At 27.3% G+C, this 26,740-nt stretch overlaps 4 protein-coding genes across 5 annotated transcripts in view; 2 read left to right on the plus strand and 2 right to left on the minus strand.

Moving 5' to 3' along the window:
* LOC107455250 (DNA-binding protein RFX7) overlaps positions 1–6,801 on the minus strand; it is a 28,040-nt gene extending 21,239 nt beyond the window's left edge. For both annotated transcript variants that reach the window (XR_011636345.1, XM_016072759.4), the window contains exons 1-4: positions 6,381–6,801; positions 3,233–3,266; positions 2,096–2,187; positions 1,497–1,625 (exon numbers count right to left, since the gene is read on the minus strand). Coding sequence is in view for 1 of the 2 variants with exons in the window: in XM_016072759.4 (XP_015928245.2) it covers positions 1,497–1,625; positions 2,096–2,187; positions 3,233–3,266; positions 6,381–6,712 (587 nt within the window). In the remaining variant the exon portion in view is untranslated. The remainder of the gene's footprint in view (positions 1–1,496; positions 1,626–2,095; positions 2,188–3,232; positions 3,267–6,380) is intronic.
* A 421-nt stretch (positions 6,802–7,222) lies between these two features.
* Positions 7,223–19,746, plus strand: LOC107455249 (RAS oncogene family member Rab8). Its single transcript, XM_016072758.4, has 7 exons — positions 7,223–7,436; positions 10,621–10,681; positions 10,764–10,824; positions 10,909–10,986; positions 13,945–14,034; positions 16,175–16,291; positions 17,178–19,746. Exons 1-7 carry the CDS (start codon positions 7,313–7,315, stop codon positions 17,265–17,267), a joined length of 621 nt encoding a protein of 206 aa, XP_015928244.1. The 5' UTR covers positions 7,223–7,312; the 3' UTR covers positions 17,268–19,746.
* A 2,653-nt stretch (positions 19,747–22,399) lies between these two features.
* Positions 22,400–24,450, plus strand: LOC139425194 (uncharacterized). The gene is made up of 2 exons (XM_071179068.1): positions 22,400–23,042; positions 23,573–24,450. Exons 1-2 carry the CDS (start codon positions 22,400–22,402, stop codon positions 24,448–24,450), a joined length of 1,521 nt encoding a protein of 506 aa, XP_071035169.1.
* A 956-nt stretch (positions 24,451–25,406) lies between these two features.
* LOC139425195 (protein FAM200C-like) lies at positions 25,407–26,458 on the minus strand. Its single transcript, XM_071179069.1, has 2 exons — positions 26,201–26,458; positions 25,407–25,550 (listed from the first exon to the last, which is right to left on the minus strand). The coding sequence occupies exons 1-2, from the start codon at positions 26,456–26,458 to the stop codon at positions 25,407–25,409; spliced, it is 402 nt and encodes a 133-aa protein (XP_071035170.1).
* Between the last annotated feature and the right edge of the window lie 282 nt (positions 26,459–26,740).

The following is a 26,740-nucleotide window of genomic DNA, read 5'->3' on the forward strand; positions in this document are numbered from 1 at the left end:
GTATAGAAATACAAAGAGTGCTTAAAATAAATACTTTAAAACAAACAAAAAAAGAAAGAAAAAAAGGTTTACTGCATTTGGTAATGTAGTAAAATTCAGTAGCCTGTCTGGTGAGAAAAAAATTAAATTGTGTATTATTATCATCTTTATTAGCATATAAGCTGTTTAAAATTCATTAAAATTTCATTAATTATTTATTTTAAAAATGGTATCTTTTTACCCTATTGAAATTACATGTAGATCAGTTTAGGGGCCTTTACAAAATTCCAGTATTTCGTTATTTTTATTTTTGGGAATTCATTATTATTTTATATTTTGTTAGTTTAATATTTCAATAAAAAATTTTAAATAATTAAGATAACATAAATTTTCATTTAAAAAAAAATTCGAGATACAATAATATTGCTTTTAAGCAAGTGTATTAAAAAAAACAGCAGTCATATTGAACTTTAATTTTTAACTCTATGTGATAATCGTCACTGTTTAATCCTCAAAGCACTGAGTCCCTAAGTGAAACTATATGGATGGGAGGAAACCAGTTATTTAATGCAGGTAAGTTTGCAGCTAAAAGTTAGGAAAAAGCCGGAACTAACGCCCAGAGGGTTGAAATTTACTACATTGAATTTTATTTATCTAGTAAATATTAGCTACATGAATTTTATTAAATTGACCAATTTGTAAAAAGACTATAGTAATATTGAATAGAAAATACACTTTTTTTTATAAAAACTTTTCCTTCCAAGTTCCTAAACTTAGATTTCTGGTAGAAACTAGATTTAAAAAAATTCCGGTTTGAAACCAAATTTCAAAATCTAACTATATAATATGATAAATACTATAATAACTAGTAGAAGAATTAAAAAAATTTAAGTCAATATAAAACTGATATTTCTTAATTATATCAGACTAAGTAGAAAACCATATAAATAGCAACCTCACTTTTTCTACTATAACAAATGCTTCTAAAACAACTCAGAAAAGAAATTAGTTAAAATTGGGTACATTTTAAATAATAACAACAACATTAACTTTAGAAATGTAATCTAAATCTCAGCAAATTTCTTACTATATTAAATAAAACCTTATTACAATGTTTTAGAATTTAAAAAAAAAAAAAAAAANAAATTAAATATGTTTTAAAATTTAAAAAAAAAAAAAAAAAACTTTTGCTACTTCAAATATTTGATTTAATACAGTAAGATTAATCTCTTCTGTTGGAAGGGTGTAATAAAGAAAGGACTTTTGTAAATACTTAATGTCTGAGGGGGGGTGAATAAATAAATAAACATTTTGAATAACACACAAATATTTTCATCCTGAGCATACAAGTTCAAGCAAAATTAAAGTTAAATGATAGTTTCAATATCAAATGAGTATCATAAAAGTAATATTCTCTTCAAAAACTAAATGGAAAACCCATAAATTAGATGACATCAACTAAGTATAAATGTATTTTTCATTCCTCAAGTATAAATCATGTAATCATAGTGACTCACTGATATTCATCATACACTTCTTGCTTGGGTAGAGAAACTTCAGGATCTTCTTCAAGATGGCTTTGAATCCAGGTTACAGCAATCATGCCCTCATCATCTGCTTTCTTCCCAAGAGGATTTTGGTTTCTGCTATAAAAGGTAAATTACAAAAATTAAATGAGTATCAAAATTGTTGCAATTAACTCATATTTAATTGTATAAAAAAATTTAGTAATTTTATTTTTATTTTTACATACTGAGAAATTTAAAAAAAAAAATAGTTATTGTTTGCAATAACAAAATCTAAGGAGTAAAAATGTTGCATTATCATATTTAAAAAAAATTATGTTAAATTAAACTAATTTTAAACAAGCAAAAAAAAAAAAAATAATAATAATAATATCCTTCTTGTACAGTAGTTTGTCATTGATTATGCCTAAATTTAAAAGCTTATTTTTCTTCTTTTTTTTTAATGATGATTTTTTAGTTAGACTTTTTTTAAACAGTAAAAAACAAAAGCATATTATTAAAATTATCAAAATGCAATTAATTAATAAAATTGATAGAAATGCAAAACAAAAAAAATAAATAATTAATTAGGTATTAAACAAACATCTTACATTTTAAAAGGGTCAACTTCAAAGGGTGATCCAGTGGGTAATTGCAAATATAAAAATAACTTTTCCACATCGGATAAAGATTTGACTTCATTCTAAAAAATATATATATATTATTTCACAGATAAAAATTCTAAAATATTTAGAACACCAATTTTCATTGAAAAAAACTCAAGTGAAATATACAGTTCTTTGTTACATATTTTTAATCCTGGGGCATTTAAAATTTTATTCTCAGATGTTCTTCATGTATTGTTAAATTTATAAATCTACCTATAATCTGTTAGACATTTTTTTTCATAAAATTAAAAATTGTAGCTTTAAGTATTTATAACAATAAAAACGTTTATTAAAATTTTAACATAGTTTGTATTTGTAGCATCAGTTACAAAAGCTTTATGTTTGTTTGCCACTTTCTATGTGTCATATCAAGTGTATTTTCAATGTTTCCTGTTAATTTAAAGTTTTTTTTTTTATCTTTTAAATAAATTTTAAAAAATAATCGTTATTGCTTATAGAAGAAAATTTCAAACTAAAAATATGATGCTTTACTCTATGTCCTTTCTATGTAGTGCCAGTCACATTTTATATTTATATTCTAAATAAAATAGTTATTATTACATTTTCTTATAAGCAGAAAAATATTAGGCTATTAAAAAACATCCTATATAATTTTTAAAATAAATGGTAAATAGGCAATAAAAAGAAAGTTCAAAATTAAAAACTATCGAAAAAAATGTGAAGTCAATTTTAGTCAGTTTTTTATAAATGATTTAAACCTGATAGATTATATAAGGTCTGGTAATTTTGTATAATTATTTAATAAATTTCTTGATTTATTTTTTGAAATAACAAAAGTTATTTTCAAACAGAAAAATTTGCTATGATAAAAAAGAACATCATATTAGAAAAATAATCAAATAATAGTTTCTCATGGTACACCTTTTAAATCCTTTAGATTGAAAATAGATAAAAATTATAACTTCCATACTGATAGGTCATTATAAATCTGACGGTGGCAAAATAGATTGTGGGATTTATTTAATACATAATTAAACATAAAATAAAATATTCATCTAACCATTAAATAAAAAGCTTTAAAATCAATAGAAATTCCATAAAAAAATAAGTTTAACTTACCAAAATACTAGAAATTTTGTCTTTTGAAGATGGGCTAAAAATTAAGAAAAGTGAAATTTTAAAAATAACAATCATCATTAAATATTGTAAGTCAAGCAAACTTTTAAAAACTAAGGCTATAACAAATAACAATTTGTTTAATCCTTAAAAATTTTAGTTCTTAATTTCTTACATATTAAATAGCTTTTATCAGGGAATAATATAATAGCAAGGCCGTATCCAGGATACTTTTTCGGGGGGGATATGGTAAGAAGCAAGGACAGTTTCAGACATGCAAAGTAGGGGAAAAACATTGCAACAAATATTGTTTATTCTATTGTTTGCAAAAGTTAAACTAGTAATTAAAAAATATTACATAATAATTATTTTTCAATTAATATTACATAATAATTATAATCAATTTGCAAACAAAGTTTACAAAGACATGCGACGGGGATTTGAAGAAAATTTCTCGATTACTTTTTTAGGACAAACCGGAATATCCCGAAATATGGTTAATAAAGTTAGCCTTGTTAGCCTTTCTTCTTCAGTAGCATTTCTTGTTGCTGTTTTTACGCATTTAAGAGTAGAAAAAGTTCTTTGTGCAGTTGCTGTGGTGATTGGCAACGTAGCCAATATTGATAACAAGCAATAAATGTAATGGTAAAAGGAAAGATGAGCCACAAGGTCAAGTGAAGAAGATGCACTAGCGAAGGTGGTGTACCGGGAAAAGGTTAAATTCGACAGTTTTTGTTTTTCTTTTTACTGAGAGGCTCAAAGAAAGACTAAAAAGTTTGAATCCCAGAATTTCGGGAGGGGGGGATTTATCCCAACGGTCACCCCTGGCTACGGGCCTGTATAATAGTAAGTAAAATTTTTAATTAATAAAATTGATTAATCTAGATTAAGGGTCAACTTGCAATCAGGAGGCCAATTACAGCCCTAAAATGGTCAATATGCCATCTTTTGCCCTACAATCAAAAATTAATTGGAAAACCAACATAATAAATGTAATAAAAAATACTGTTTTTAAACTAATTTTAAAAAAACTTTTAAAAAAATAAACATCCAAACTTGAACTTTGAAATAACAAAATTTCAAAAGATTAATTTAATGAGTCAAAGGATTTAAATCTTTCAGCATACTTTTTTTTTCAAAAAAATTATTCTTTAACAAAGCAAGCTCAACACTAATGCAATTTAAAGATAATTTATAAATCATAGATTCAAAGATAGAATATTCTAATTTTTGTAAAGAAAAAATTATATATTAAATTTTTATGCAGAGAAATATTTGCTAAATCCTGCTAAAATTCAACTTTTTAAGAAATAGAGTGTGTATAACTTTAAATGATTTTTAATTTGAATACACAGGCTTAATAGTATATAATTATAATACTATATAATTGTACATAGACTTTATAAAGTACTTGTTTGAAGACAAACAGATATTGTAATAATTACATGAAGGAACAATTAAGTTATGAATTGATACATTTACTAATTGATTAACCAATTAATTGCATTCACAAAAACGTAGAATTTTCTTCTTCTTTTCCTAAAATTTTCTTCTAAAAAAGGTAAGCATCCCTTGCCAATTAATATACCACTCAAGAAATATGAACCACTGGTATATTTTATTAAGTTTTGAAATTAATGTTTCTCAAACAGTAACTTATTTTCTGATTAAAGATTCCCAAATTAATGTGGTCTGCAATTGCAAATATTCTACAAAATTATAGAGATATGTGAAATGCGTTATCATTACTACAATTTATGTAGACCTTTGAAATTAAAAGAAAATTATAAATAAATAAAATAGCCTAGGTAATCACAGCTATAACATCATTTAATGAAAATTTTTTATTTAAAGTAATTTTTTCCTCTTAGTTTAGAGTAAATACTGTAGGTTTTCCTTCTGATACATATAGATATATTAGTAGAGAAACTACATAATATAAGTATATACTTTTTACTATATGAGACTGACAATTACACTGTGATTACACATCAATATTCATTTGAATAAATAAGATTTTTTACAGAATCTATTGAAAGTATAGAAGATAGATTTCCCTTGTCTCTTTCTTTCAAGAACTAAATTATGTTTAAAAATACTCAAAAATTTCACATCTTTACTGAATAAATACTGTAGTGCTAAAAGATAAGTGTCAAACACTAGCATCATTTTACCCCTGGCAAAATAGCATTTTAATATGTTTTACTTTTTCCTGCTAGCACATTATGAATAGATCATTCTTCTAAAAGACAATGCATCAAGAAAATAAGGCAAAGTTTTTCGATTTTACAAGATGTTGACTTATAAATCCATTAACTATTAAAGATATCGTTATAGTTGTTAATGGTTTTATGTTAAGAAAAAACAGTGATGTAACAAACATACATTAAAGAAAAACACATTCAGACAAAATCATCAATAGAGAATCTCATAAAACCAGTGTTTTTAAAAAATGTGTAATTTACCATCAAAACAAATGAAGTATTTTTAAAATTTATTGATAGTATAAATAAGATTTGTTTATGTAATAATAATACATAATAATGCAACAGAGAATAAGACAAACTTATTAGAAAATCACATAAATAATAACTTTAAAAGAGGTTGGCTAACATTGCAGTTGTGTATTAAGAATAACTTTTCGCAACTATTAATATATTTTAACCATATCATTCAGAAGAATTAACTGTTATTAAACTTTAAAGAAAAATAGATTCACATATACAAAATCTTAGAATTAATTTTACAATGAAGAACTTAATCATAACCTGTGTGTTTTAAAAATGCATGAGTTGCTTACCATCAAAACAAAAAATTAAATGATTTATTTTGACAGCACAACAGATTTTAAGTAAAATAAGTTCCTACAATAATATCATCAAAATAAACAATCTTTTATCTGTGATATGAATTAAAAAATGCATTTATAAAACATTTTAGGCAGCTAGTTCATTTGATTTCTATACATAAAATTTATTTAATAAACAAATCATAATTTTTAGCAAGATAAAAATGCTAATTTTTGAAGTACCTCATAGGCAATTAATAAAATGATAATTAAAGTTTTTAAAATTTAACACTTACAGAAGCATCTATTGATATTTTAAGCATATATAATTTCATTATTTTTTTTTCAGATTTTAATAATTACCTTAAAATTTGCTGCAAACGTTCATGCATTGTCTTAGATGTTGTTATTGTTTTGTCATTACTCTTAGTGCAATTTTTTTTACATCGTGATTTTTTAGAGGAACTCTGTTCCATAGGATTAGATGATTTTGAATCATTAAAGTCATAATTTATTTCGCTGGATTTACGTCCCAGGCCATGATCAATTAACGAGGCGTCTTTGTCAGTGTTAGCAGCGATAGATTTTTTCCTAAGGTTTTTAGACTTTTTTCCAACCACTGAATCCTTTCCTTTAATTTTAGAGGATGGCAATATAGAATGTTTGTTTTCTAGCTTCATAGTGATAGTATTCATCACTAATTGCAGTGTTAATTATATTAAATAAAATACTTATAGAAGATGATAGCGCGACCATCTTGGAATACAATCAGCTGAGCAGAATCATAGGCGGAGATACGCATCTGTTTTGGCTTCTGCAAGTTTTGTTTTTCCTTTTTTGGGACGTGTTATTTATCTTCTAGGAAAATAAAATCTTAAATAGTTTGTAAATAAATTGTATGATTTCAATGGTTTAAAAATATATATGTTTAGGCAAATTTTATACTAAAGGATTAAAAAAATAGCTTTTTTTATAAAATAAACAATTATAAACGCTGAAAAGGAATGTTAATTAATTTTAAATTAATTTTTTTATTTTTAAAATTTATTTCTAAAGCTGTAAGGGCATGTTTTGATTAGGAATTAACAAATGGAAAGTGAAAATAAAAAATAACAAAAGATTATAAACATAGATGGCGCTAATCAAGACGTGGAATTATTTATATTTCATTTGCTCACTGCTACGAGCGCTGAATGCTAAGCAATTATGCATATGGCATTGTTAAGTTGTTTGTCTAGGTTTCAAGTCTATTATCACAGTACCAACACTTAAAATTTCTATACTTGTCAAAGGCAATGGCCAAAACTTACGATTATTTATTTAAACTTTTGTTAATTGGTGATTCCGGTGTGGGGAAAACTTGTATACTATTTAGGTTTTCAGAAGATACATTTAATTCAACGTTTATTTCCACGATTGGTGAGTTAGATGCAATTTACCGGTTAATTCCTTTAATTGTGAAGTTGCTCATATCCGCATACTTTCACTGTTAGTCTTTTAATTATCTGCAATTATTATCGTGCGTTTTAATGTGTTGTGGGTTAATTCACGATGAAACAATAAATAATTTACTCTAATCTAATTGCTAATTAAAAATGACTTAATGATTCATTTTTTATCAAAAGTACAATTAAGTATTTGCGACAGAATAATTTTTTCTAATTATTTCGATCTTTTATAATAATAATCTCAAAATGTTTAAAAAATATGATTATAGTTTTTTTTCCTTCCTCCATTGCTTAAGTAAACAATATATTGCTGTATTGTGAAACTTATTCAGTAGGTATAAACAAAACGTCACTTGATTAGCTATATCCTAAACAATATTGTGTGAAAAGATACTTGATTTCTCAGTTATTATTTGTTAAAATTTACTAGATTAGCCATTCATGACATTTAGCAATATTTCTCAATTTAAAGTTTCTTTTTTATTAAATTTAAAGAGGGAAGTTGAATACAGTTTTAATAAACTATTAGATTACTAATATAATTATTACTAGGTCTGTACTTTGTTAATGTACATAATAATATTATAATTCTGAATGTTTATTTAATAATTAGTATTTATTGTTTCATTAAATTTTCAAGCTTAGAGACCATAAATTTCTAATCTAAAAATTAGAGAATTAGTATTATAAAAACAGTTATGATTGTGTAACTTAATCATTAAATGTGTACCTATTAATTATATTTGCTAGCATTTCTATATTTTGATGACACTTACAACAATGTTTTTATTACCACTGAGATTTTCATCCAATAGCTTACAGATCCCACTTAAAGATATTAGCTGGTTTTATATTTTGTGTATAAAATATTTGCTGTATTTCCATTGACCAAAGTAAAAATCTTGTATTGTTTCCTACCTTTCTAATTTTTGTTGCATCAAAAATAGCCAATGTAGTTTGAAATATGTTAAGTAATTAATTTAACTGATAAAGTTACCCAAACCTGTTAGATAGATTATTCTAAACCAATTAGAATTCAGCTTGTGAGAAATCGTTTGTAATATATATGTGAAAATTTCCTTATCGGGATGTGATCTAAATTTTGGTGACAACTGTGCAAAGAGACATGAAAAAGAAAAACATTGTGGAAAAGGAGATAGATTCGTAGTTACCCCCTAGCAAACTGTGACATATTTCTTAAAAATAATTGCGATCTTAGCATTAGTGAGAATAGATACTAATACAGATATTTAACCATCTATCCTCCCTTTATATAGAATGCATATTAAACATGAGTTATTTATTTTTGTAGTGTTTTTAATTTTAAATAGATTAAATGTAATAAAATAGTCAACTTCCTAGCGAGAAGTTTTATGTTTTTCTGGACAGAAAAGTGATAAAATCGAAAATTTAGTGTTATTATAAAGAGTGGATAAGTAAACAAAAATAGTTTTTTTATCAACTTGATGATATATGCACTTTTTATTTACAAATGAATGTTGTAATTTGAATTTTTCTCTTGTATAATTTAAAAAACAAATATTTGCAAGTAAATAAAGTATTTCTAAGTTATTTTTTTAAAACAAAATTTCATATTTCTATTGATTTTTTTTTATTTTAGTTATTTTATTCTACAAGATTTATGTAAAAAACAATGATTTATTACATGTTTGAAATTTTAAGCTTATATTAAACTAATTCTTTTTTCCTCGCTGTATAGCTTAAAAAAATAAGTTATTTCTGAATAAATAAAATATTTCAAAATTATTTTTTAGCAGAATTTTAAATTTTTATTGATTATTATTTTATAATTTTTTTTTTGCAAGACCTATGTCAAAAATAATTGTTTATTTAAGGTTTTATTTTGAGCTCTAAAGATACTTTCAAGCTCCATTTAATATGAAAACTGAATAGTTAGAAGTAATCAAAACTTATGTGGGTATTGATTTTTCTCTATTTGGCATATTCTGCATTTAACCTTTCTATTCAGAGCATAACCTGGATTGTTACTTGAAATCTAGTAAGGTCACAACCAGGTATTGTTGATTGCATAATTCAGGTATGCTCTTCAATTCAGGTGCAATTTTGAAATATTTTTATTTAGTTTTTGTTGTTGCATTTTTACAGGAGGAAATTATTTTACTTTTTTTTCTCCCTTTAAAGATATTTTTTATAAATATTAGAAAACATATTTTTGGACTTAGTATCATTATTCAGCATGAACTTAATATTAAACAATTATTTCGATGTAGTAAGAAGCATTTATAAAATTAATTTTGGAAATTTCGTTATCAATTAGCAATTACAAATGGAGCTGTGTTGTTTCCAATGCTCCTTTTTTAAATGACTTTTTTTTATAAACCCCATCTCTTTTGTGAGTTTTGTTTTTTCTTTAATTGCATGTGAGGAAAATACATGTGAGGTCTTTAGTATACATGTGAGGAAAAAATTGTGTATTGAGTATAAATTTCTTTACAAAGTTGCCTGGAAAAAAAGTTGCAAGTATATAAAACTTTTCAATTCAAAATTAGGACTGACTAATTAATCTAAACCATAATGACTGAATTAACATAAATGTTAAAAAACTTTTTTTTATGTGATTGTTTATATTGTTTTCAACTATAAAGAAGCAATACTAAATTTATTTGAGTTCCATAATTTAAACATTCTATTTATAAAATGCTTAGCTAAAATAATTGCTATTTTTATCCTAAGATTCTTATTTGTATCTTTAAGATTTTTACTTCATACTTTTCTTTTTTCACCTTTATATTTAACTTTTTGACTTCAAAAAAAAGTTTAACAGAAAATTGCTTTAATAGAGAAAATAATCTTTAAGTTATGTTTTTTTTTTTTTTCTCCCTTCAAACTTACAACTTGTTTTAAATGGATCTTTTTTTCTTTTTATCTAGCTTAAATAGTTTGTTAAAACATAGATCATTTCTTATTCATGAGAATGAGTAATTGACTCTAAAAAAATTTTTTACTATTTTTTTATAGCCTTTTATAATTTATGACTTTCCTTTTGTTGCAATATGCAATAAAAACACAATGCTTAGTTCTTTCAAAACCATCAGTCTATCTAATAAGTTCTTTGAGCGTAAGATTTTAAAACATGACTCTCGGGTTAGATGATACATTTTTTTACCTTGTAGGCATAGACTTCAAGATAAAAACCATAGAGTTGGATGGTAAGAAAATAAAACTTCAGATATGGTAAGTACAAGCCATTGTCCTTGTGTATGTTTCAAAATCGACATTTTGAATTTGTTTCTGTTTATTTTGCATATTTTTGTAGGGATACTGCAGGTCAAGAACGATTCAGAACAATCACTACTGCCTATTACAGAGGTGCAATGGTATGTGTGGTGCATAGATCATTTAAAAATATGTAAATAAGCATTTAAAAATTATTTCTTATTAATGTATTATAATTGTTTCAGGGTATCATGTTAGTTTATGATGTAACGAATGAGAGATCTTTTGAAAATATTAAGAATTGGATAAGGAATATTGAGGAAGTATGTGAATTCCAAGTGTATTTTTGATTTTCTCTTTTTTTGTGTTCTATCTAAATTAAATATGTTTGATATCACTAAATTTTTATGTTGCTGATGTGGGTATAATATTTAAAATTTCGGGTGAATCCTAGAGCCTACCCCGTGGCGAGTTTTTGAAATCTCGCCAAACTAGGTTTCTGTAAGATATTTCGCGGAGGTATGTTGCAACCTTACGTAACGTCTATTTTGATTTATTTTTTATTTTATTAAAAATATTTTAATAATTTTGTAATTAAATTTTTTTTAGTAATAAAAAACAACCTTAATCCACGTAATACTCGCCAACTTGGCGAGATTTCAAAAAGTCGCCAAGGGGTGGTCTATTCTGGGATTTTACCCAAATTTCTAAATTAGTATTGAATGATAAATACTTATTTATAGTTCCTTGAAAATCTCACTGGTTCTCCTAAATATATTTATTTCCATTATTTCAGCTGCAATTGAGTAAAAAAGTAAATTTGATCAAGTAAGAGACTTCGACCCATGTTCTACTAATTTGTAAATTAATAAAGGTTTTCAATTTGTTAGTCATTAAAAAAGAATGATTAATTCTTTTGTTCACTCTTGAATCCATAAATCAAAGTGACCTGTGTTAAATCTAATAACCAATATGTTTATGTTTAAAGTTAAATAAATAAGATTAGGAATTAAACAAATAAACATATATTAAGCCTAAAATATGCTATTAAATTCTTTTCTTTTTTTTTTCAATTTTATTTTAAAATTCATTTATTAAAATGAATCTTGTTAGCAATTAAATTAATTTCAAGTTTTCTTTGTGAAGGAATTTTTTAAAAGTTATTTTATCATGAAGAGATTTTTTTACTTTGGTTATAACTGTTGTGGTGTTCCATATTTAAAAAATTAAGAGATATTTGTGCCAAATAATAACTAATAATTGAAATGCAAGAATTATCGGTATTTTATTTCAAATACTTTTGATTGAAAGCATTTATTTATTAACACTACAATCTATACTTTCTTTTCAATTATCTTTACCTTTCCTTGTTTGATTTGTTGCCTATAAATTTTTTTATTAAGAAAATGTCTTGTGGTAATATTTTCCATCCAGTAAGCATTTTAAAGTTTTTTTTTTTCTTCTCCCACATAATTAAAACATTATAGCATTTGTAATACTTTCCCTAAATTTGGTTAAAAGTATGTTGTAATGTTAATTTTTTTTCTTTTTTTTAAACTTTGACTGCTAAACCTTATTAAAGAATATAAAAGGCTTGTTAAGGTTCAGTCTAATGCTACAGTTATGCTTTTTGTCATCAGTGTATTATTATAAATATTAGAAAATGCAAAAAAATTTTGAAAGCTTTTATTCTTCAATATTTAAGTTCTAATGAAGCTAACAAATTTGTTTAAAAAAATAATTTTAATATTTATTTAAACTTTTTTAAATTATTGAAAATAATTTAAATTTTATCATTTTTGCATTTAGTATTAAGTTATTAAATATCTTTGCCACTTCAAAAGATAGAAATAAAAAATTAGCTCTTATTTTTTTATTTCACTTAATATCTTTTCTAGGTTACAAAATTAAGGAAATTATTAATTTAATTTAATTATTTTATTTAAGTAAAATATGCCTTTTGCTTACTTTGTAGTGTCTAAAATCTTAAAACATCTAAGTTTTTGATTTATTCTGTAAATAATCATTAGAATGTGTGTATGACTTTTAAACAATTGGGACTTGTTTCTAAGTCTATAAAAAAATTTCAATACTTAGATGGAAATTAAGATTGCGTAAAAATTTTAATTTTGTTTGCTATTTCAAAAGCCATTATAATAAAAATCTTAGTAGACAGTCAATAAATTATTAACATTTCCAACCTCATTGTCTTTTTTGTTTTCAAGTGTTCCTTAACTATTCTTTATAGTATGCTGATAATTGTTTTTTAATACTCTTCTTTTGTATTGAAGATACATTTAATAAACATTTTATTATGAATACAATTTTTAAAATTAAAATTGATATTAAATGTTATGTAATGTAAACTAAATTTACTCTTTATTTGTAATACAAATTTCATTCTCATTTCAATGCTTAAATATTACAAAATCTGTTAACTGTATTTTTATTACAAAACAAATTCAAAAACATTAGATATTTGAAAGAGAATTGAGCTGTACAACTGTGGATCATATATATACCTTTAACAAATTTTGGATTTAATATAGTTGAACTCACTTATAACAAGACTGATTTAACAAAAACTTTGATTTAATGAACAAATTGAAAATGATTGGTTGGGACAACATTAAGTCCATTGAAGCAAAGTTCACTTTTAATGAGTAAACCCCGGCTTTAGCAAGTATCTTTTTTGTGATTTAAAAAAAATTTATGTATTTCCACCTCTTCAGAGTAGCTAATACTTTTTGGAAAAAATTTGTCTAACATTCCAGAGAAAATTGAAAGTTAGTATGAGTCATATATTCAGCAAATAGTGTAATTTTTATGAGAACAGGATTGGCGATGTTTTTAAGGCCACGAGTCTCATCCAAGGAAGAGACAAAAAGACAGTTCATATCAAACTAACTCAAAAATTTTGTGCTATACGGAAAGAACAAATATTTTTTTTCCAGAATTTTGTAGATATTTATGAAATTTTTTCAATTTGTTTGACAAACCCATTTTTTACGAGCACTTGGTTATAACGAGGCAATATTCTGGTCCCTTCACTCTCGCTGTATGCGAGTTTGACAGTATTAACTTAGACTTAGTAAATTTTTATACTTTATAACAAATTTTGGGACAAATGAAGTTTATTGTGAACTATTTTTAGTTACCCAGAATCAAGTTAATTGCTTGGATTTTGTTTTCATGTAAATCTGTCTATATTTACTAAGAATGAAATGTTTTGTAATTATCCATCAATAATTGTTCTAATCTCTCCTCTCTTTTTTTTAAAGCATGCTTCAACAGATGTTGAGAAAATGATTTTAGGTAATAAATGTGATGTGAATGATCGAAGACAAGTTTCAAGAGAGAGAGGAGAACAGGTATATACCCAGTTGCATTTGGTATTTTATGTTTTCCTTTTGTAAAGCACTTTTTTCCAAATGTTCTTTATTAAAATTGATATTTAGCATTAATCTGTTAAGGAGTAGACAATTTTGCTAATAATCACTTCCAGAGAAGTCAAAGAAAAAATAAAATCAAGAATATGAACACCACCTGTTTTAACTCTTAAAATAAACTACCTCTTACAACACTTCACAAGTAGAGAAAATACAATATGATTGATGAATTTATTGAACCCTTTGGTTAAATTAACTTAGGTTATGAATGCATGCAGACAACTCCAGGCAATATACACTTCACAATCTCAATAATAGAAAGTAATCAATATTTCATAATATCCCTAGCAGCAAAATAACTTGGGCCCTCATTGTACCAATATTAACGAATCTTGACTCAATAAATGTTCAAAGGGCCGATATTGGCCCTGTATAGAACTGTCCGATTTGGCCGATATTTTACAGCCAATATTGGCTCTATATAGAGCTTTCAGATTCACCTGATATTTTAGATTCATTATTCAGCCTATATTGGCAGTATATAGGCCGATATTTGCCCGATATAGGACCAATATTAAAAAATCTAGACATCCCAATGTTGGTCCCTCGGTCAACATTAATGTAGGTCTCATATTGAGCCCAACCGGGGCCAAAGTAAAATGGTTGCTATGGATTTTTGATCACTAAATATGCCCAGTACTTCCTAAATTAAGAATAGATAAATCTTTCTTCATTGATAGAGATTCAAATTTATTGAGCTGTAATGCTTAAAGAAAGTGATTTGAATAATTTCCTCCAGACTTTAGTTACCTGTTCACTCGCTGTCAATGAAAAAAATATTAGTTTTCAAAGTGCAAAAATTGAAACTATGCTCAACTGATGATCCTTAATTACGATTATTACCAGAAGTTGGTGGTGTTTAAATTTGAATTCATTAATTTTAGACACATGAAAAGGCATTTTTCTGATCTTCTTAACTGTTTAAAAAATAACTCATTAAAATTCATTGACTTATTGTGTCAGCATTTGCCTTTAAGTATAATTTTTTTCAGTGTATTTTAACAGAGTGCATAGTGATTTTAAAAAGTGTTTATTTTTTATTTACATTTTTAAAAAAGCCCTTAAAGGTGCAAAAGAGGTTTTTTTCCTTTGCCATGTCAATTGTCTTTCTAAATTACAAAAAGTGCATGATTTTTGCAATTTTCTTTACAATGTTTATCAGAAACTAGTTATTTTATCATGATTATGTAAAATTTCTGAAAACTTTTTTGAATTTGATTGATTTTATGTTTATAAATTAAGAGCTTTAAACGATAGAAAAAAATATTATTTTTATTATTGAACAGATCCTAATTATGAATTTATTTATTTTTTTTGGAAAGTGATTAAAAAATTTTTGAGTGCTTAAAAAGTGCTTATTTTTTGTTGAAAAATCTGGCTGCGCACTCTGTTTAAGTACCTTGATATTTGAAAACCCGAAGTCTTTGATGTTATTAACAAATTAATCTTGTTGCAGTAATTAAGTTAATGGTTACAAATCCATTTTTTACTTTGCGCATCTGAAAAACAGGTATGTTTAAAGACTACTTAGAATTTTTGATTTATCAATATTTTATGAAGATTTTCAATTCAGGTATAGTAAAAAAAATGAGTACAAATCTAATTTTTCAAAATGTTTAATATGAAAAGATAATTCCTATTTATCTGATAATTTTTTTAAAAAAATAATTTGAAAATTTGTTTATTAGGATATACAAATATCCCACCTTGACTAGAAAGTTTAGAAAATACTTTTAAAAAAGTAACATTTTACAAATATATATATTAATTAATTGTATAATTTGCTAATATTTGTTGTTATGCAAATGTTTCTTTTAATAGTTAATACCTTTTTCAAAAATTATTCATTATGAGAATGAAAATTCATTATGAGCATCTGATGAAAAATTAACTTATTGATGAAATAAGTGATTTTTGTTTCTCATGTTAAACAAGAAATGTGTTTAAGCTAAATGATGTTTAACTTATAAGATTTTGATAAATTTTATAAAAATTACAAAAATATGCTTTTTACTATACACATCATCATTTAATGTTCCTCATTAAATGTTTATTTATATAGCTTGCTGTGGAATATGGAATACGTTTCATGGAAACAAGTGCAAAAAATAGTATTAACGTGCAGGATGCATTTTTGTCACTGGCAAGGGATATCAAAACTAAAATGGAAAAGAAAATGGTAATTTTAGTTCTTTCTTTATTTTTTTCCTTTCTGTTGCTAATGACAGGATCATTCCAGACTTTTCGGTAAAATATCCTTTTTTTTTTTTTGAAATTTTTTTATTTTATTTTTGTGAGGGGGAAAAAAACATAAAAACTGTGAGGAGTTAAAATTTTGAAATGACAATTTCACTGACTCTGTTTTTCAAAAAAATTTTGTGAAGCACCCTTTTTTAAGATAAAATTACTTGAAGAAGGTCCATTTTTGCAATAAAATGTTTTATCTCAATTTACATTGTAAAATAATCTTTATACTAAAGTGATTTTCATAGTAAATTTGTGAAAGTTCTATTTTAAAAATAAAATAGTATAACGGAACAAATTTTTGTTAATATTATTATTAGTTTTTAACTCTGAGCAGTTAAGCTATTTTGAGTTCTTCATAATAGGATTTAAGTTTTGAGCAATACAACCATTTTTGGCTCCTTTGTCATTGAACTTAATGTTCAATCCAGCTTCTCAAATTATCTCTCTCTCATACACTCACACACACAAATAGTTATCTTAAAGCAAAATAATACACATTTTTAAAAATATTTTGTTTATTCAGCATATTTGACTCTAAAGAGAAAAATATAATAAGGATTTGTTGGAATTAATCCTTATAAATTTATCAATTTGATTAAAAATTTCTTTACAACTAATATTTTATAAATATACTTTAATTGTTTTTAAAGCCATTAAATTCAATACATTTATGTATGAAAGCCAGTATTTTAAAAATATGAATGCCATATAATTGTATGTATGCCAGTATTTTATGAAGTAAAACATTCCCTTTAACTATAAAGTTTTTTTTTAATGTTACATATCCCTTAATGATTTGATTTTAATTTCTTATTTAGGAAGCGACTCAACCATCTAAAACCTGCGGTCATCAATTAAAGGCAAATGAACCTGTGAAAAAGTCACGGTGGTTTTGTGGAATACTATGACATATTTTATTTTTTCTAAAAAACTGGAATATATTGAATCAATTATGTTCAGTATCATTATTGTTGTACATAAAGGTTTAGGAATTGAAACAAGTCAAATTAAGAGAAGATGTACTCATAATTTGCTGATATATTTTTGTAATTTGTACATATCAAACTAATTTGCCTTTGCTGGTCAATATAAAAGCTTCATTTTATACTCAGTGTTTTCAAGTTCTTAGCCTCTGCTGTACTTAAAGTATTCTTTTTTTTTTAATTTTATCCTTTATTTGTAAAAGAAAAGTTTTTATAGCAATGGTATCTGCTATTGTTTTAGTCTTTTAAGTTTTACTGATTATGCCGTATTCAATTCCAGTTATAGTTACTCAGTAACTCTATGGATATAGATTTTTACTCTGTGCTTAGCTAATTGAGATAGGACTATTTAATGGAATAAGTCAACTCATTAAATTATTTATAGTTAATATATTAAATATAAAACAAGATATTACTGAGAGAATCTGTTTTTATTGCTCAAATTTTTAGCGGAATCTGGTGTTAGTGTTTTTTGTGTTGTTCTATTTACAAAAAGAAAAATATGCAATGTTAAAAAGTTTCACACCACATTTACTTTTGTATATAAATGCATAGTGATGCCAAATCAGAAAAATTACTAAATTTTTATTGAACTTCATTGGTTTTGGTGAATATTACCCTAAATAATCTTTTTTGTTGGACGTTTTACTACTCGGAGCCAGTTGAACATGCTCTGATTTTCAAATTTTAATACTCCATTAGCTCGAACTTTAAGAACAATCCTGCTTACAGTTTCAATGTGTCGTAATTCTTTATTTAGTAAACATTTGGTTTTTTGATACTTAAAATAACTTCGAAAGAAAAGCCATAACAGAGCTCATTTAAATACTTAGGAAAAAAGAATATTATAATCACATAATTTTAGAAATTAAGGGACCATTTTCTCTGTACTGGCCAAGCTGGTTTGATTAATTTGCAGCAGTCAGGTTCTCAATTTTCAAATACATATTTAAGACAGTTTTTTTTTTTTTTTTAAATTCAAATTATTTTCATACATAAAAAGACAGGAATGTTTTCACTCTCTGGCATTTAAACAAATTAAAAAAATTTAACTCCTTGTAAAGTAACAGTTTGTTTGGAACAGATTCCAATGACTTTGCAAACACAGAAATCACATTTTGATGAACTGTTATTTGAAAATATTTAACTAAAATATTATCTAATTGCAGCATACATCTAAAGTTTAAATTTTTCTCATATTTCTGAAATAATGTAAACCTTTTTCTATTCAATTTTATCAAGTATTGTTCGGAAGTGGTTTGTTTCTAAAGGTTTATTGTTATACTTATTTATAGTTACCTGTTCCTAATTTTAAGGAAAATGTTCTTCCTGTACATCCTGTTATTTAGCACCCTGTTACTCACTTCCCTTGTACATACACAAATTTCATATTATAAATCAAACTACCTAGTTTTGGGATTAACTTATATATAAATTTTCAAATAAAATTGTGTCATAATGTAAAATTATATTGATAATTAACCTTTTAAAATTGACCTGAACTTTCAATTGGAAGTATAGTTACATAAATGCTAAAATACTCCTTTCATCAGTTGTACTTAATTTTAAAAATTTTAACTCGTTCAAGTTAAATAAATTGGTAAGTTTAAAAAAATTGTGGTTTATTAGTTATTTTTATAGATATTTGTAAAATATGCATTTCTTGAATCAGTATTTTTGAAGTTCTAATAACCCTTTTTTTATATTGTGTGAAGGAGTGTTATGAAACACATTACATTTGCTATGTAAAATCATTTTTCCTTTGAAAATGTCATTCATAAGAGAGAAAGAGATATAAATGATTTTAAAGTACTTATTATTTTATGCTAAAAGCATGGTTTTATTGGCCTGTATGATAACCTTTTAAAATTGTGACTTAGAATTACACTATACCAGTAAATAAGATCTTGATTTATTATCATGGGTTGTTTTTGATAAATGCATTAACTTTTTTTTTTATAGTTCTATAAATTGTGATTAATTTTGAACCTTTTATAAATATTCTTATAAAAAACATAGTATATAGACCTATTAAGGTTTTTATTGTTATTATTACATTTTTAGAATCTTTTAGCTGATTTATGTATTATGTCCTAAAAGGTTTAAAAAAAGTATTCAACTTATGTGCAAATCTCAAGCTATTAAAAATATTTTCTAAGTGCAAGAATGTCTATTGCAAATTAATCTTTTCTTGTGATTTATTTTAATCGAGCAACGAATTGAGAGAGAAAAACAGGGATTTTAAATGTAGGCATCTTCCAGTAGCTCACTCTGTTGAAAAATAATTTATTTTTTTTTAAAATCTCCATGTATTATGTAATCTTCAACTTGTAAAAAGATTGCAATATACAAGCTATTAAAAAGTCTATGTAAAGCAAAGTTTTTAATAAAACTATAAAAACAAGTTTTAGTTTTCTTTCCCATTAACATTCTTTAAATAAAATAAATATTAATAGTTGAATAAATTGGGCATCTTGATTTATTTGAATGTTTTTGTACTGTGTTTTTTGACAGGATATTAACGCTTAAGACAGTTAGGAAATAGCGAATGATTTCTGAAATTAATGTTCACTATTTAAAATTAAATTTAAATATTGTTTATTTAATGAGGACCATTAATTTTTGAAATTTTTCACTACTAATAGTAGTTATCAATTATTCTCCATGTTATCAGGAAATTAATCCAATGCATAGCTGCCAATTTCCCAGTAGATTACTGGATTTTGCCAGTTTTTTCTGGTCTTAGTTTAATTAAAATTCTCCTTGTTTTTATAAATTTTAGAAAATTCCTTAAAATTGAGTAAGTTTCCTACACAAATCCCTATTAAGATAAAATTTTTGTACAGATTATTGCTTTCTTGTTTGAATAATTAAATAAGTATTACTAATACATAATGAAGCAAACCTCATTTATAGAAATAAGTCCAAAACTTTTTTTGTTATAAAATGTTCAGTTTGTTTTTATTCAGAACTCTCTTTTTAATTTAATTAAAAAAATCTTTTAGCTATTTCTGACGAATTAAATGCTTTTTAATATTTGAAATTATGAGTATATATAATACATAACATTTCAAATGTGTTTAATGTCAATCATAACTGGAAAATATTGAAATTTTTGTATTTTTATGACTATAAAAATCCCAGAAATTCCCCATTTGTAAAATATTTAGTACATTATGCAATAATTATCATGAAATTTATATTTCGTAAAATCTACTGGATTTTTTTCCTGTCCATGCTGGCAGCTATGCAAATCCATGTTTAATATCTAAGTTGTTGACGCCTGAGTCAAAGACACCTAAAGAAATGGTGATTCTGGAAATTTTAGCATGAGAGACTTTAAAAGATTAGAAAGCAATCTGATGAAGGAAATTTAATGAGAAACTTTGCTAGACATCCTAATTTTATCCTAGTATTTGACTATTTGTATTTGATTGGAATTGCTCTGATTGCATTCGAAAATTAGTTGTAGACTGACTAAACACGAAAAAACAGGCTTGACAGTAATTATTATAAAAGTAGTTATTAAAATGGCATAGTTTAAATCTAGGAAACACGATATAGCATTATGTACAAACATTGCTTCAACAAGAATAATATACTCATATGCTTTAGTTGGTTTTGAGTAAATATAGCAATCCAAAAGAAAAATCTGTTCTCAGAAGGCAGTTGACCTCTAGTTTTACAAATGCATTATCCTTGAAAATTTATATTACAGACAATATTACATAAATATTTGTCTATTTAAGGTATATTTTAATAAGAAATGAGATTTTGACAATTCTATTCTGTATAAAAGTTTAAAATTATAACATATCTGAGTGGTAAATGTTAGATTTGCAAGAAAATTAACTCCAACCTTTAAATATATATGTGGCTAAGAAAAATAAATTTTATGTATAGAACACTTTATTCACGTTAAAATATTGAAAAAGATGTAAAAAATAAATTTTTAAAAAAAATTAATATGAACCCTTACCCAGTATCGAACACCGGACCTCTAGGTGTACAAATGTCTTTACTATCTAAATATTTGTGGCAGCAGCTCCATGGGATAGGTTTAAAAGAAATTTGTAGACTTAAAGCTCGGGGTTCGATACCGGTTAAAGGATAATTATTTATTAAATTATTTTATATCTTTTTCAACATTTTTACCTGAATAATGTGTTCTATATATAAAAATTATTATTTTTCTTTAGGAAGGAGAGAAAAATATCTAAGAAACTGATAAATTTCGGCTTCAATGCTACGCATATGAATCACATCGTAATACAAACTTATAATTTTCAAACTCATCCAGAAATTATAGTTTAATAACCATCGTATCAAAGAAAATTTTTATAGACAACATAGGAGGCCCAAAATGGGTTCCGTTAAAAAACCGGAAGAAGGTTCTTGAGACTAAATGTTCGTGGTTGAAGCGTAAAGCGGTTTATATGTATTTATATAATAGTGCGTTTATTAGCGTTAAAATTAGGAAATTCGATGTCAATATTCTGTATTACATCACGGCCCTATATCTCTCCTTAATATTGACCCATAATATTCATATTGGATCACTTATTATATTACCGGGTACTAGTGTACTCAACCAGAAGAAATAATTATAGGCTTATTAGGGGGTACACAATGTGGCCCTATAGGTTACTGTTCGACATGGGCCTCCGTGGTCATCTACCGATTTTTATCAAAAACTCTTTGAATCGCAGATATTTCCGGCTCTAAGTGTGCAATCCGTTTTCTGTTGTTTTCATCCAATCTGAAGGTGTTCTACTTTTCATTGTTCACATTTCTCTCATCTTAAACATTCTACCATCTGCAGTTCATGGCTCACTTTATGATGACGATTTAAACGTATCATGCTCACAGACACGAGAGTAATTGAGCGGCAACTTCAACTGAGTGTAAATAAAATAGTGGAGTGGCCAGACAATTTTCCTCTCTAAAAGTTCATGCATGCATTTCTGTCGGTTGCGCAGGCTTCATAATGAACCTCCCATTCACATTGGAGAAGCAAACTTCTAACCAAACTTCAAACTTGTGGAATTTGAAAACAAATGTTTAAATGGTACAGAAGGTTCTTATCCCAAAGATGGGCAAAAACAGGAAGGAACGAACAGGAATCTACCTACAAACAGAGCAAAGTCGGTCTACCACAAGGAGCAGTAAGCAGCTGTACCCTATTTAACATCTACATCAACGATTTGGTAGACAAACTAACAAGTTTAGATGGTATTAACGTTTGTATGTTCGCAGATGATGTTGTCATTTGGACGGAAGCAGAAAACTCCCAAGCATATGAAGATCAAAGGAATAATCTTGAAGGTGTTATGAATAAAGCTCTCGAGGTCTTGCAGTCTTGGTCCAAAGAGAATAACATGATTATCAACAAAAATAAAACCGTTTACCAATTCTACTCTCTAAGGCGTGTTAATCCAGATTTTGATTTGATAATAGATGATAGTAAGCTTCAAAAAAGCAACCTTACCACATATCTAGGTGTAGTACTGGATAACAAGTTAAGCTTTACCAATCATATCAGTACTGTTATAGACAAAGTAGAAAAGAGAACCTCAATTCTGAAAAGACTAGCCGGTGCCAAATGGGGAAGCTCACAACACACTCTAAATAAGACCTACAACACCTATATCAAACCAATTATCAAATACGGAAGTGAGGTGTTAATTTCTAGTGCACAAGGTAAGCTCGACCCTTTGGAAAGAACCCAAAACAATGCTCTCCGAATCATTACGGGAGCAGTGAAGACAACCCCAATTATAGCCCTACAATACTATACTTCTAATCCACCAATTACCACTGAAATTAAAATACAAGCAGTTGGCACTTATGTTAAAATGAAAGCCTCCCATAGAGCGCAATGGATGAATGAATCAATACCAAGTTCCATGAAGACCCAAATCTCTCCTCTAGAGGTATGTGAAAAATTACTGCATGATTTCCAAGAAGATGAGCCAATTATCTGTTTATTGAAATTACATACATTTGCTGACTTGTGTGCTCAATATAGGCTTATAAGTCATTGTCAAGTAGAAAATACAGATAGAACAATTCAGAGAAAGACATCACAAAGAATACATCCAGGGTTACGGCGGGATTCGAACCCGCTACCTCCACGCTTAACAGAGCGTTTGGACCGGCGATACCGCTCGGCCAGGGAGGCCCCTCAATTATCTGTAACAAGAACATCACAAACCCTCTCAAATTTATAGATGTCAGGCACCAACTAGATATCAATGATTTGGGTAAGAAAAACATACCTGATACAGTACTAAAAACAAATGCATTATGCATGCTACAAGAGCAATACCCTGAACCAGAATGGACGAGAGTGTACACTGACGGCTCAAAAATTCAAGACAGCACCGGAGCAGGAGTACACAGTAAGCTCTTTTCTCACAGCGCCCCTGTGGGATACAATATGTCAAATTTTGATGCAGAGATCTCCGCTATATCGATAGCCCTGGAAAACCTTAAGAATAAGATCAATTACTTCACTAAAGCAGTAATCCTTGTCGACTCTAAGGCAGCTATCCAGGCAGTTGCCATAAACCATGATTCAAATACTCAGACTATTTCAGATATTAGAGATAATTTGATTTTTCTCGAGAATGCCAACAAAATTATTATGTTCCAGTGGATCCCTTCGCATGTAGGAATCAATGGCAATGAAAAGGCAGACCAACTGGCCAAGAAAGGGACACTCGAACCACTATGTAATAAACCGATGCCACCAGATTCCCTTAAAAAACAATTTTCCGAGAAACTTAAGACCAACCTAAAGCTCAACAAAGCTGTAAAATCCACTGGAAAACCCTGGGCTAACAATGCTAACATCCAAAACAGTTGGAAGAAATTTTGTCACAGTCCTCGTAAGAAGGCTGTGGCAAACTTCAGACTCTCAACAGGCCATGGCTGCTTGGCAGAGCACCTCAACAGAATAGGTATCCTTCCATCTAGCGAGTGCCAATCGGGAACCATGAACTCAGACCACTTTCTTGTATGCCCTTTACTGGACAAACAATCCCAAGAGCGGGGTGATTTGTGTAAAATTTACTGGGATGCCAGAGATCACATGAACTCTCTGTAAAGACTACTCCTCATTCTTCACTGTATATATATATATATATTTTTTTCTTACTTTAATTTTTTTCTATGTGTTCTTTTTGTATTAATATGTGTTTGTCATGTGTTTTCTTTGCTTGTTATTGTAATTTTGTTCCTTTTTACTCCTTGTTTAAGTCCACTTAAAGTTGAACATTGTATATGGATTAATATTTCCAATAAAGCCATATGTAACAACTGTCATACCTATTGTTGAGAACACAAAATTTCTTGGGTCGATATTTGGAAAGAAGCTTACTTTTTTGCCTCATATCAAACAACTTAGAAAACGATGCGAGAGGGCTTTAAACATATTACGAGTGCTTTCAAACACGTCTTGGGATGCAGATCGCATCGCCCTATTGCAAATATAACAAGTGCTAATACTATCGCGTCTTGATTACGTATGTGCGGTATATGGCACTGCTTCCGCTTCTAACTTAAGACGCTTGGATACAGTGCATCATACTGCCTTGCGTATATGTAGCGGCTCCTTCCGCACGTCCGCTGTGGAAAGCCTTTATGTTATCTGCAATCAATTACCTCTAGAGCAGTGTTTCTTAACCTTTTTGATACAATGGACCCCTTTTAAATTTTTTTAAGAAGTCACGGACCACCCCCTGAGAAAAAAAATTGCAAAAAACATCAATTTTTAGTATTTAATTTATTTTAGCATTTAATTGTATTATTTCAATAGTATACAAAATATTTAAAACTAAAATTTTTAGTCTGAAGGTTGTTGCTGCTTTTCCTTAATTAGTAAATTAAATAGAGGGATGGTTTTCAACAAAGCAACGCGCATAACATGTTCAACATTCCATCGATAACGATGTTTTGTTTTTATTGTCACAACTGTGGAAAGTCCGGCTTCGTTAAGATACACTGTAGCTAACGGAATAATAGCTGAAATAGCTCGCTTTACAAGCAATAGGAAGGCTTCTTTCACAGAAGACCAGAACTCTCCGAATCCATTTTTAGCAAGGACTTTGTTCTAAGATCAATAAGCTCATCTTTGGCAAGGTTCATATCATCGATACAGTCAATATCACAAGGAAAAGGATGACGAATATACAACTCATCTTTTATCTTCATCTCATCCAAATTAAAATATTTTTTCAATGAAACTTAAAGTACTTCCAGGTGTTCACAGATTTCATTTTTTAAGTTATTCAGTAACAAATTATCTTACCAAGATCCATTTTCAGAAAGCATTTCGTCCAACATTTAAAAGTTTGCATATATCTCATTTTGAATTCTATTTTTTTCAAAGTGGCATCTTCAATTAGAATGCTTGTAATTTCTCAGTTGCATCCATAATGGTAATATCGGGTCCTTGAATTAAAAGACTTATATTGTTCATGTGGTTAAAATTATCTGCCAGGTAAGCCAATTTATAGGTAAAATCTTTTTTGTTTAAATATTCGAAGAATGAGTTATCTTTTTCTTCTAGAACAAGTGATAATTCGATCTTCAACATGAAAAATTGTTTCAAAACCTGCCCTCGTGACAGCCAGCGCAATTCCGTGTGGTACAGAAGTACCTCATGTTCTGCGTTCATTTCGTGACACAGCGTTTTAAAGAGACGATAATTAAGAGCTCTACGTCTAATAAAATTTACAGTTTTAATAACTTTTGATGATGCTTCTTTTAAACTGGTTGCAAGAGTTTTTGTAGCCAGCGCATGTTTATGCAAAAAACAATGAGTAACAAGAACATTAGGAGACTTTTTTTTTTACCAACAGGGCAGAACCAGATTTATTGCCAAGCATCACAGGTGCTCCATCTGTACGAAGTGAATGAAGTTTTTCTTTCCAGCCGAAGTCTTGTTTGGTAAAGGAAACATTTAACATTGCTAAAACATCAACTGCCTTTGTAGTTTGCAAAAGAGACTCACAAAATAAGAATTCTTCTTTGATAGTATCAAGAGACACGTAACGAACAAAAACAAGAAGTTGACTATAATTCGAGATATCTGTAGTTTCACCCAGTTGCATACTAAAGGGAAATGGCGATACTTTCAATTCATCGATGATCTTTTTCAAGATATTGCAAGAAATTTCAACTATTCTTGAATGTGTCACATCATTTGAAAATGGAATTGCCTCAAGTTTTTTTTTTCTGTTCCAATCTACAAACTAATTCAACCATCTCCAGCGCACATGGCTTAATTAACGTCTCTCCAATAGTATGCGGTTTCTTGCTTTTAGCAATATGATATGCAACTTTGAGAGATGCCTCAACCAGAGGTTTTTGTGGAATACCAAATCCAAGTTTGT

Source organism: Parasteatoda tepidariorum, chromosome 3 (genome assembly GCF_043381705.1).
Source record: "Parasteatoda tepidariorum isolate YZ-2023 chromosome 3, CAS_Ptep_4.0, whole genome shotgun sequence".
Classification (NCBI taxonomy): domain Eukaryota; kingdom Metazoa; phylum Arthropoda; class Arachnida; order Araneae; family Theridiidae; genus Parasteatoda; species Parasteatoda tepidariorum.

Bases quoted from the DNA above. Each gene is read 5' to 3' on its own strand.
- LOC139425194 (XM_071179068.1), top strand. From the start codon at position 22,400: ATGTTTAAATGGTACAGAAGGTTCTTATCCCAAAGATGGGCAAAAACA. The intron at 23,043-23,572 runs GTAAGCTCGACC...TCAAATTTATAG, and splicing joins GTTAATTTCTAGTGCACAAG to ATGTCAGGCACCAACTAGAT.
- LOC139425195 (XM_071179069.1), bottom strand. From the start codon at position 26,458: ATGCAACTGGGTGAAACTACAGATATCTCGAATTATAGTCAACTTCTT. The intron at 25,551-26,200 runs GTAAAAAAAAAA...GATGAGATGAAG, and splicing joins AATCTGGTTCTGCCCTGTTG to ATAAAAGATGAGTTGTATAT.
- LOC107455249 (XM_016072758.4), top strand. From the start codon at position 7,313: ATGGCCAAAACTTACGATTATTTATTTAAACTTTTGTTAATTGGTGAT. The intron at 14,035-16,174 runs GTATATACCCAG...TTATTTATATAG, and splicing joins CAAGAGAGAGAGGAGAACAG to CTTGCTGTGGAATATGGAAT. The intron at 16,292-17,177 runs GTAATTTTAGTT...TTTCTTATTTAG, and splicing joins CTAAAATGGAAAAGAAAATG to GAAGCGACTCAACCATCTAA.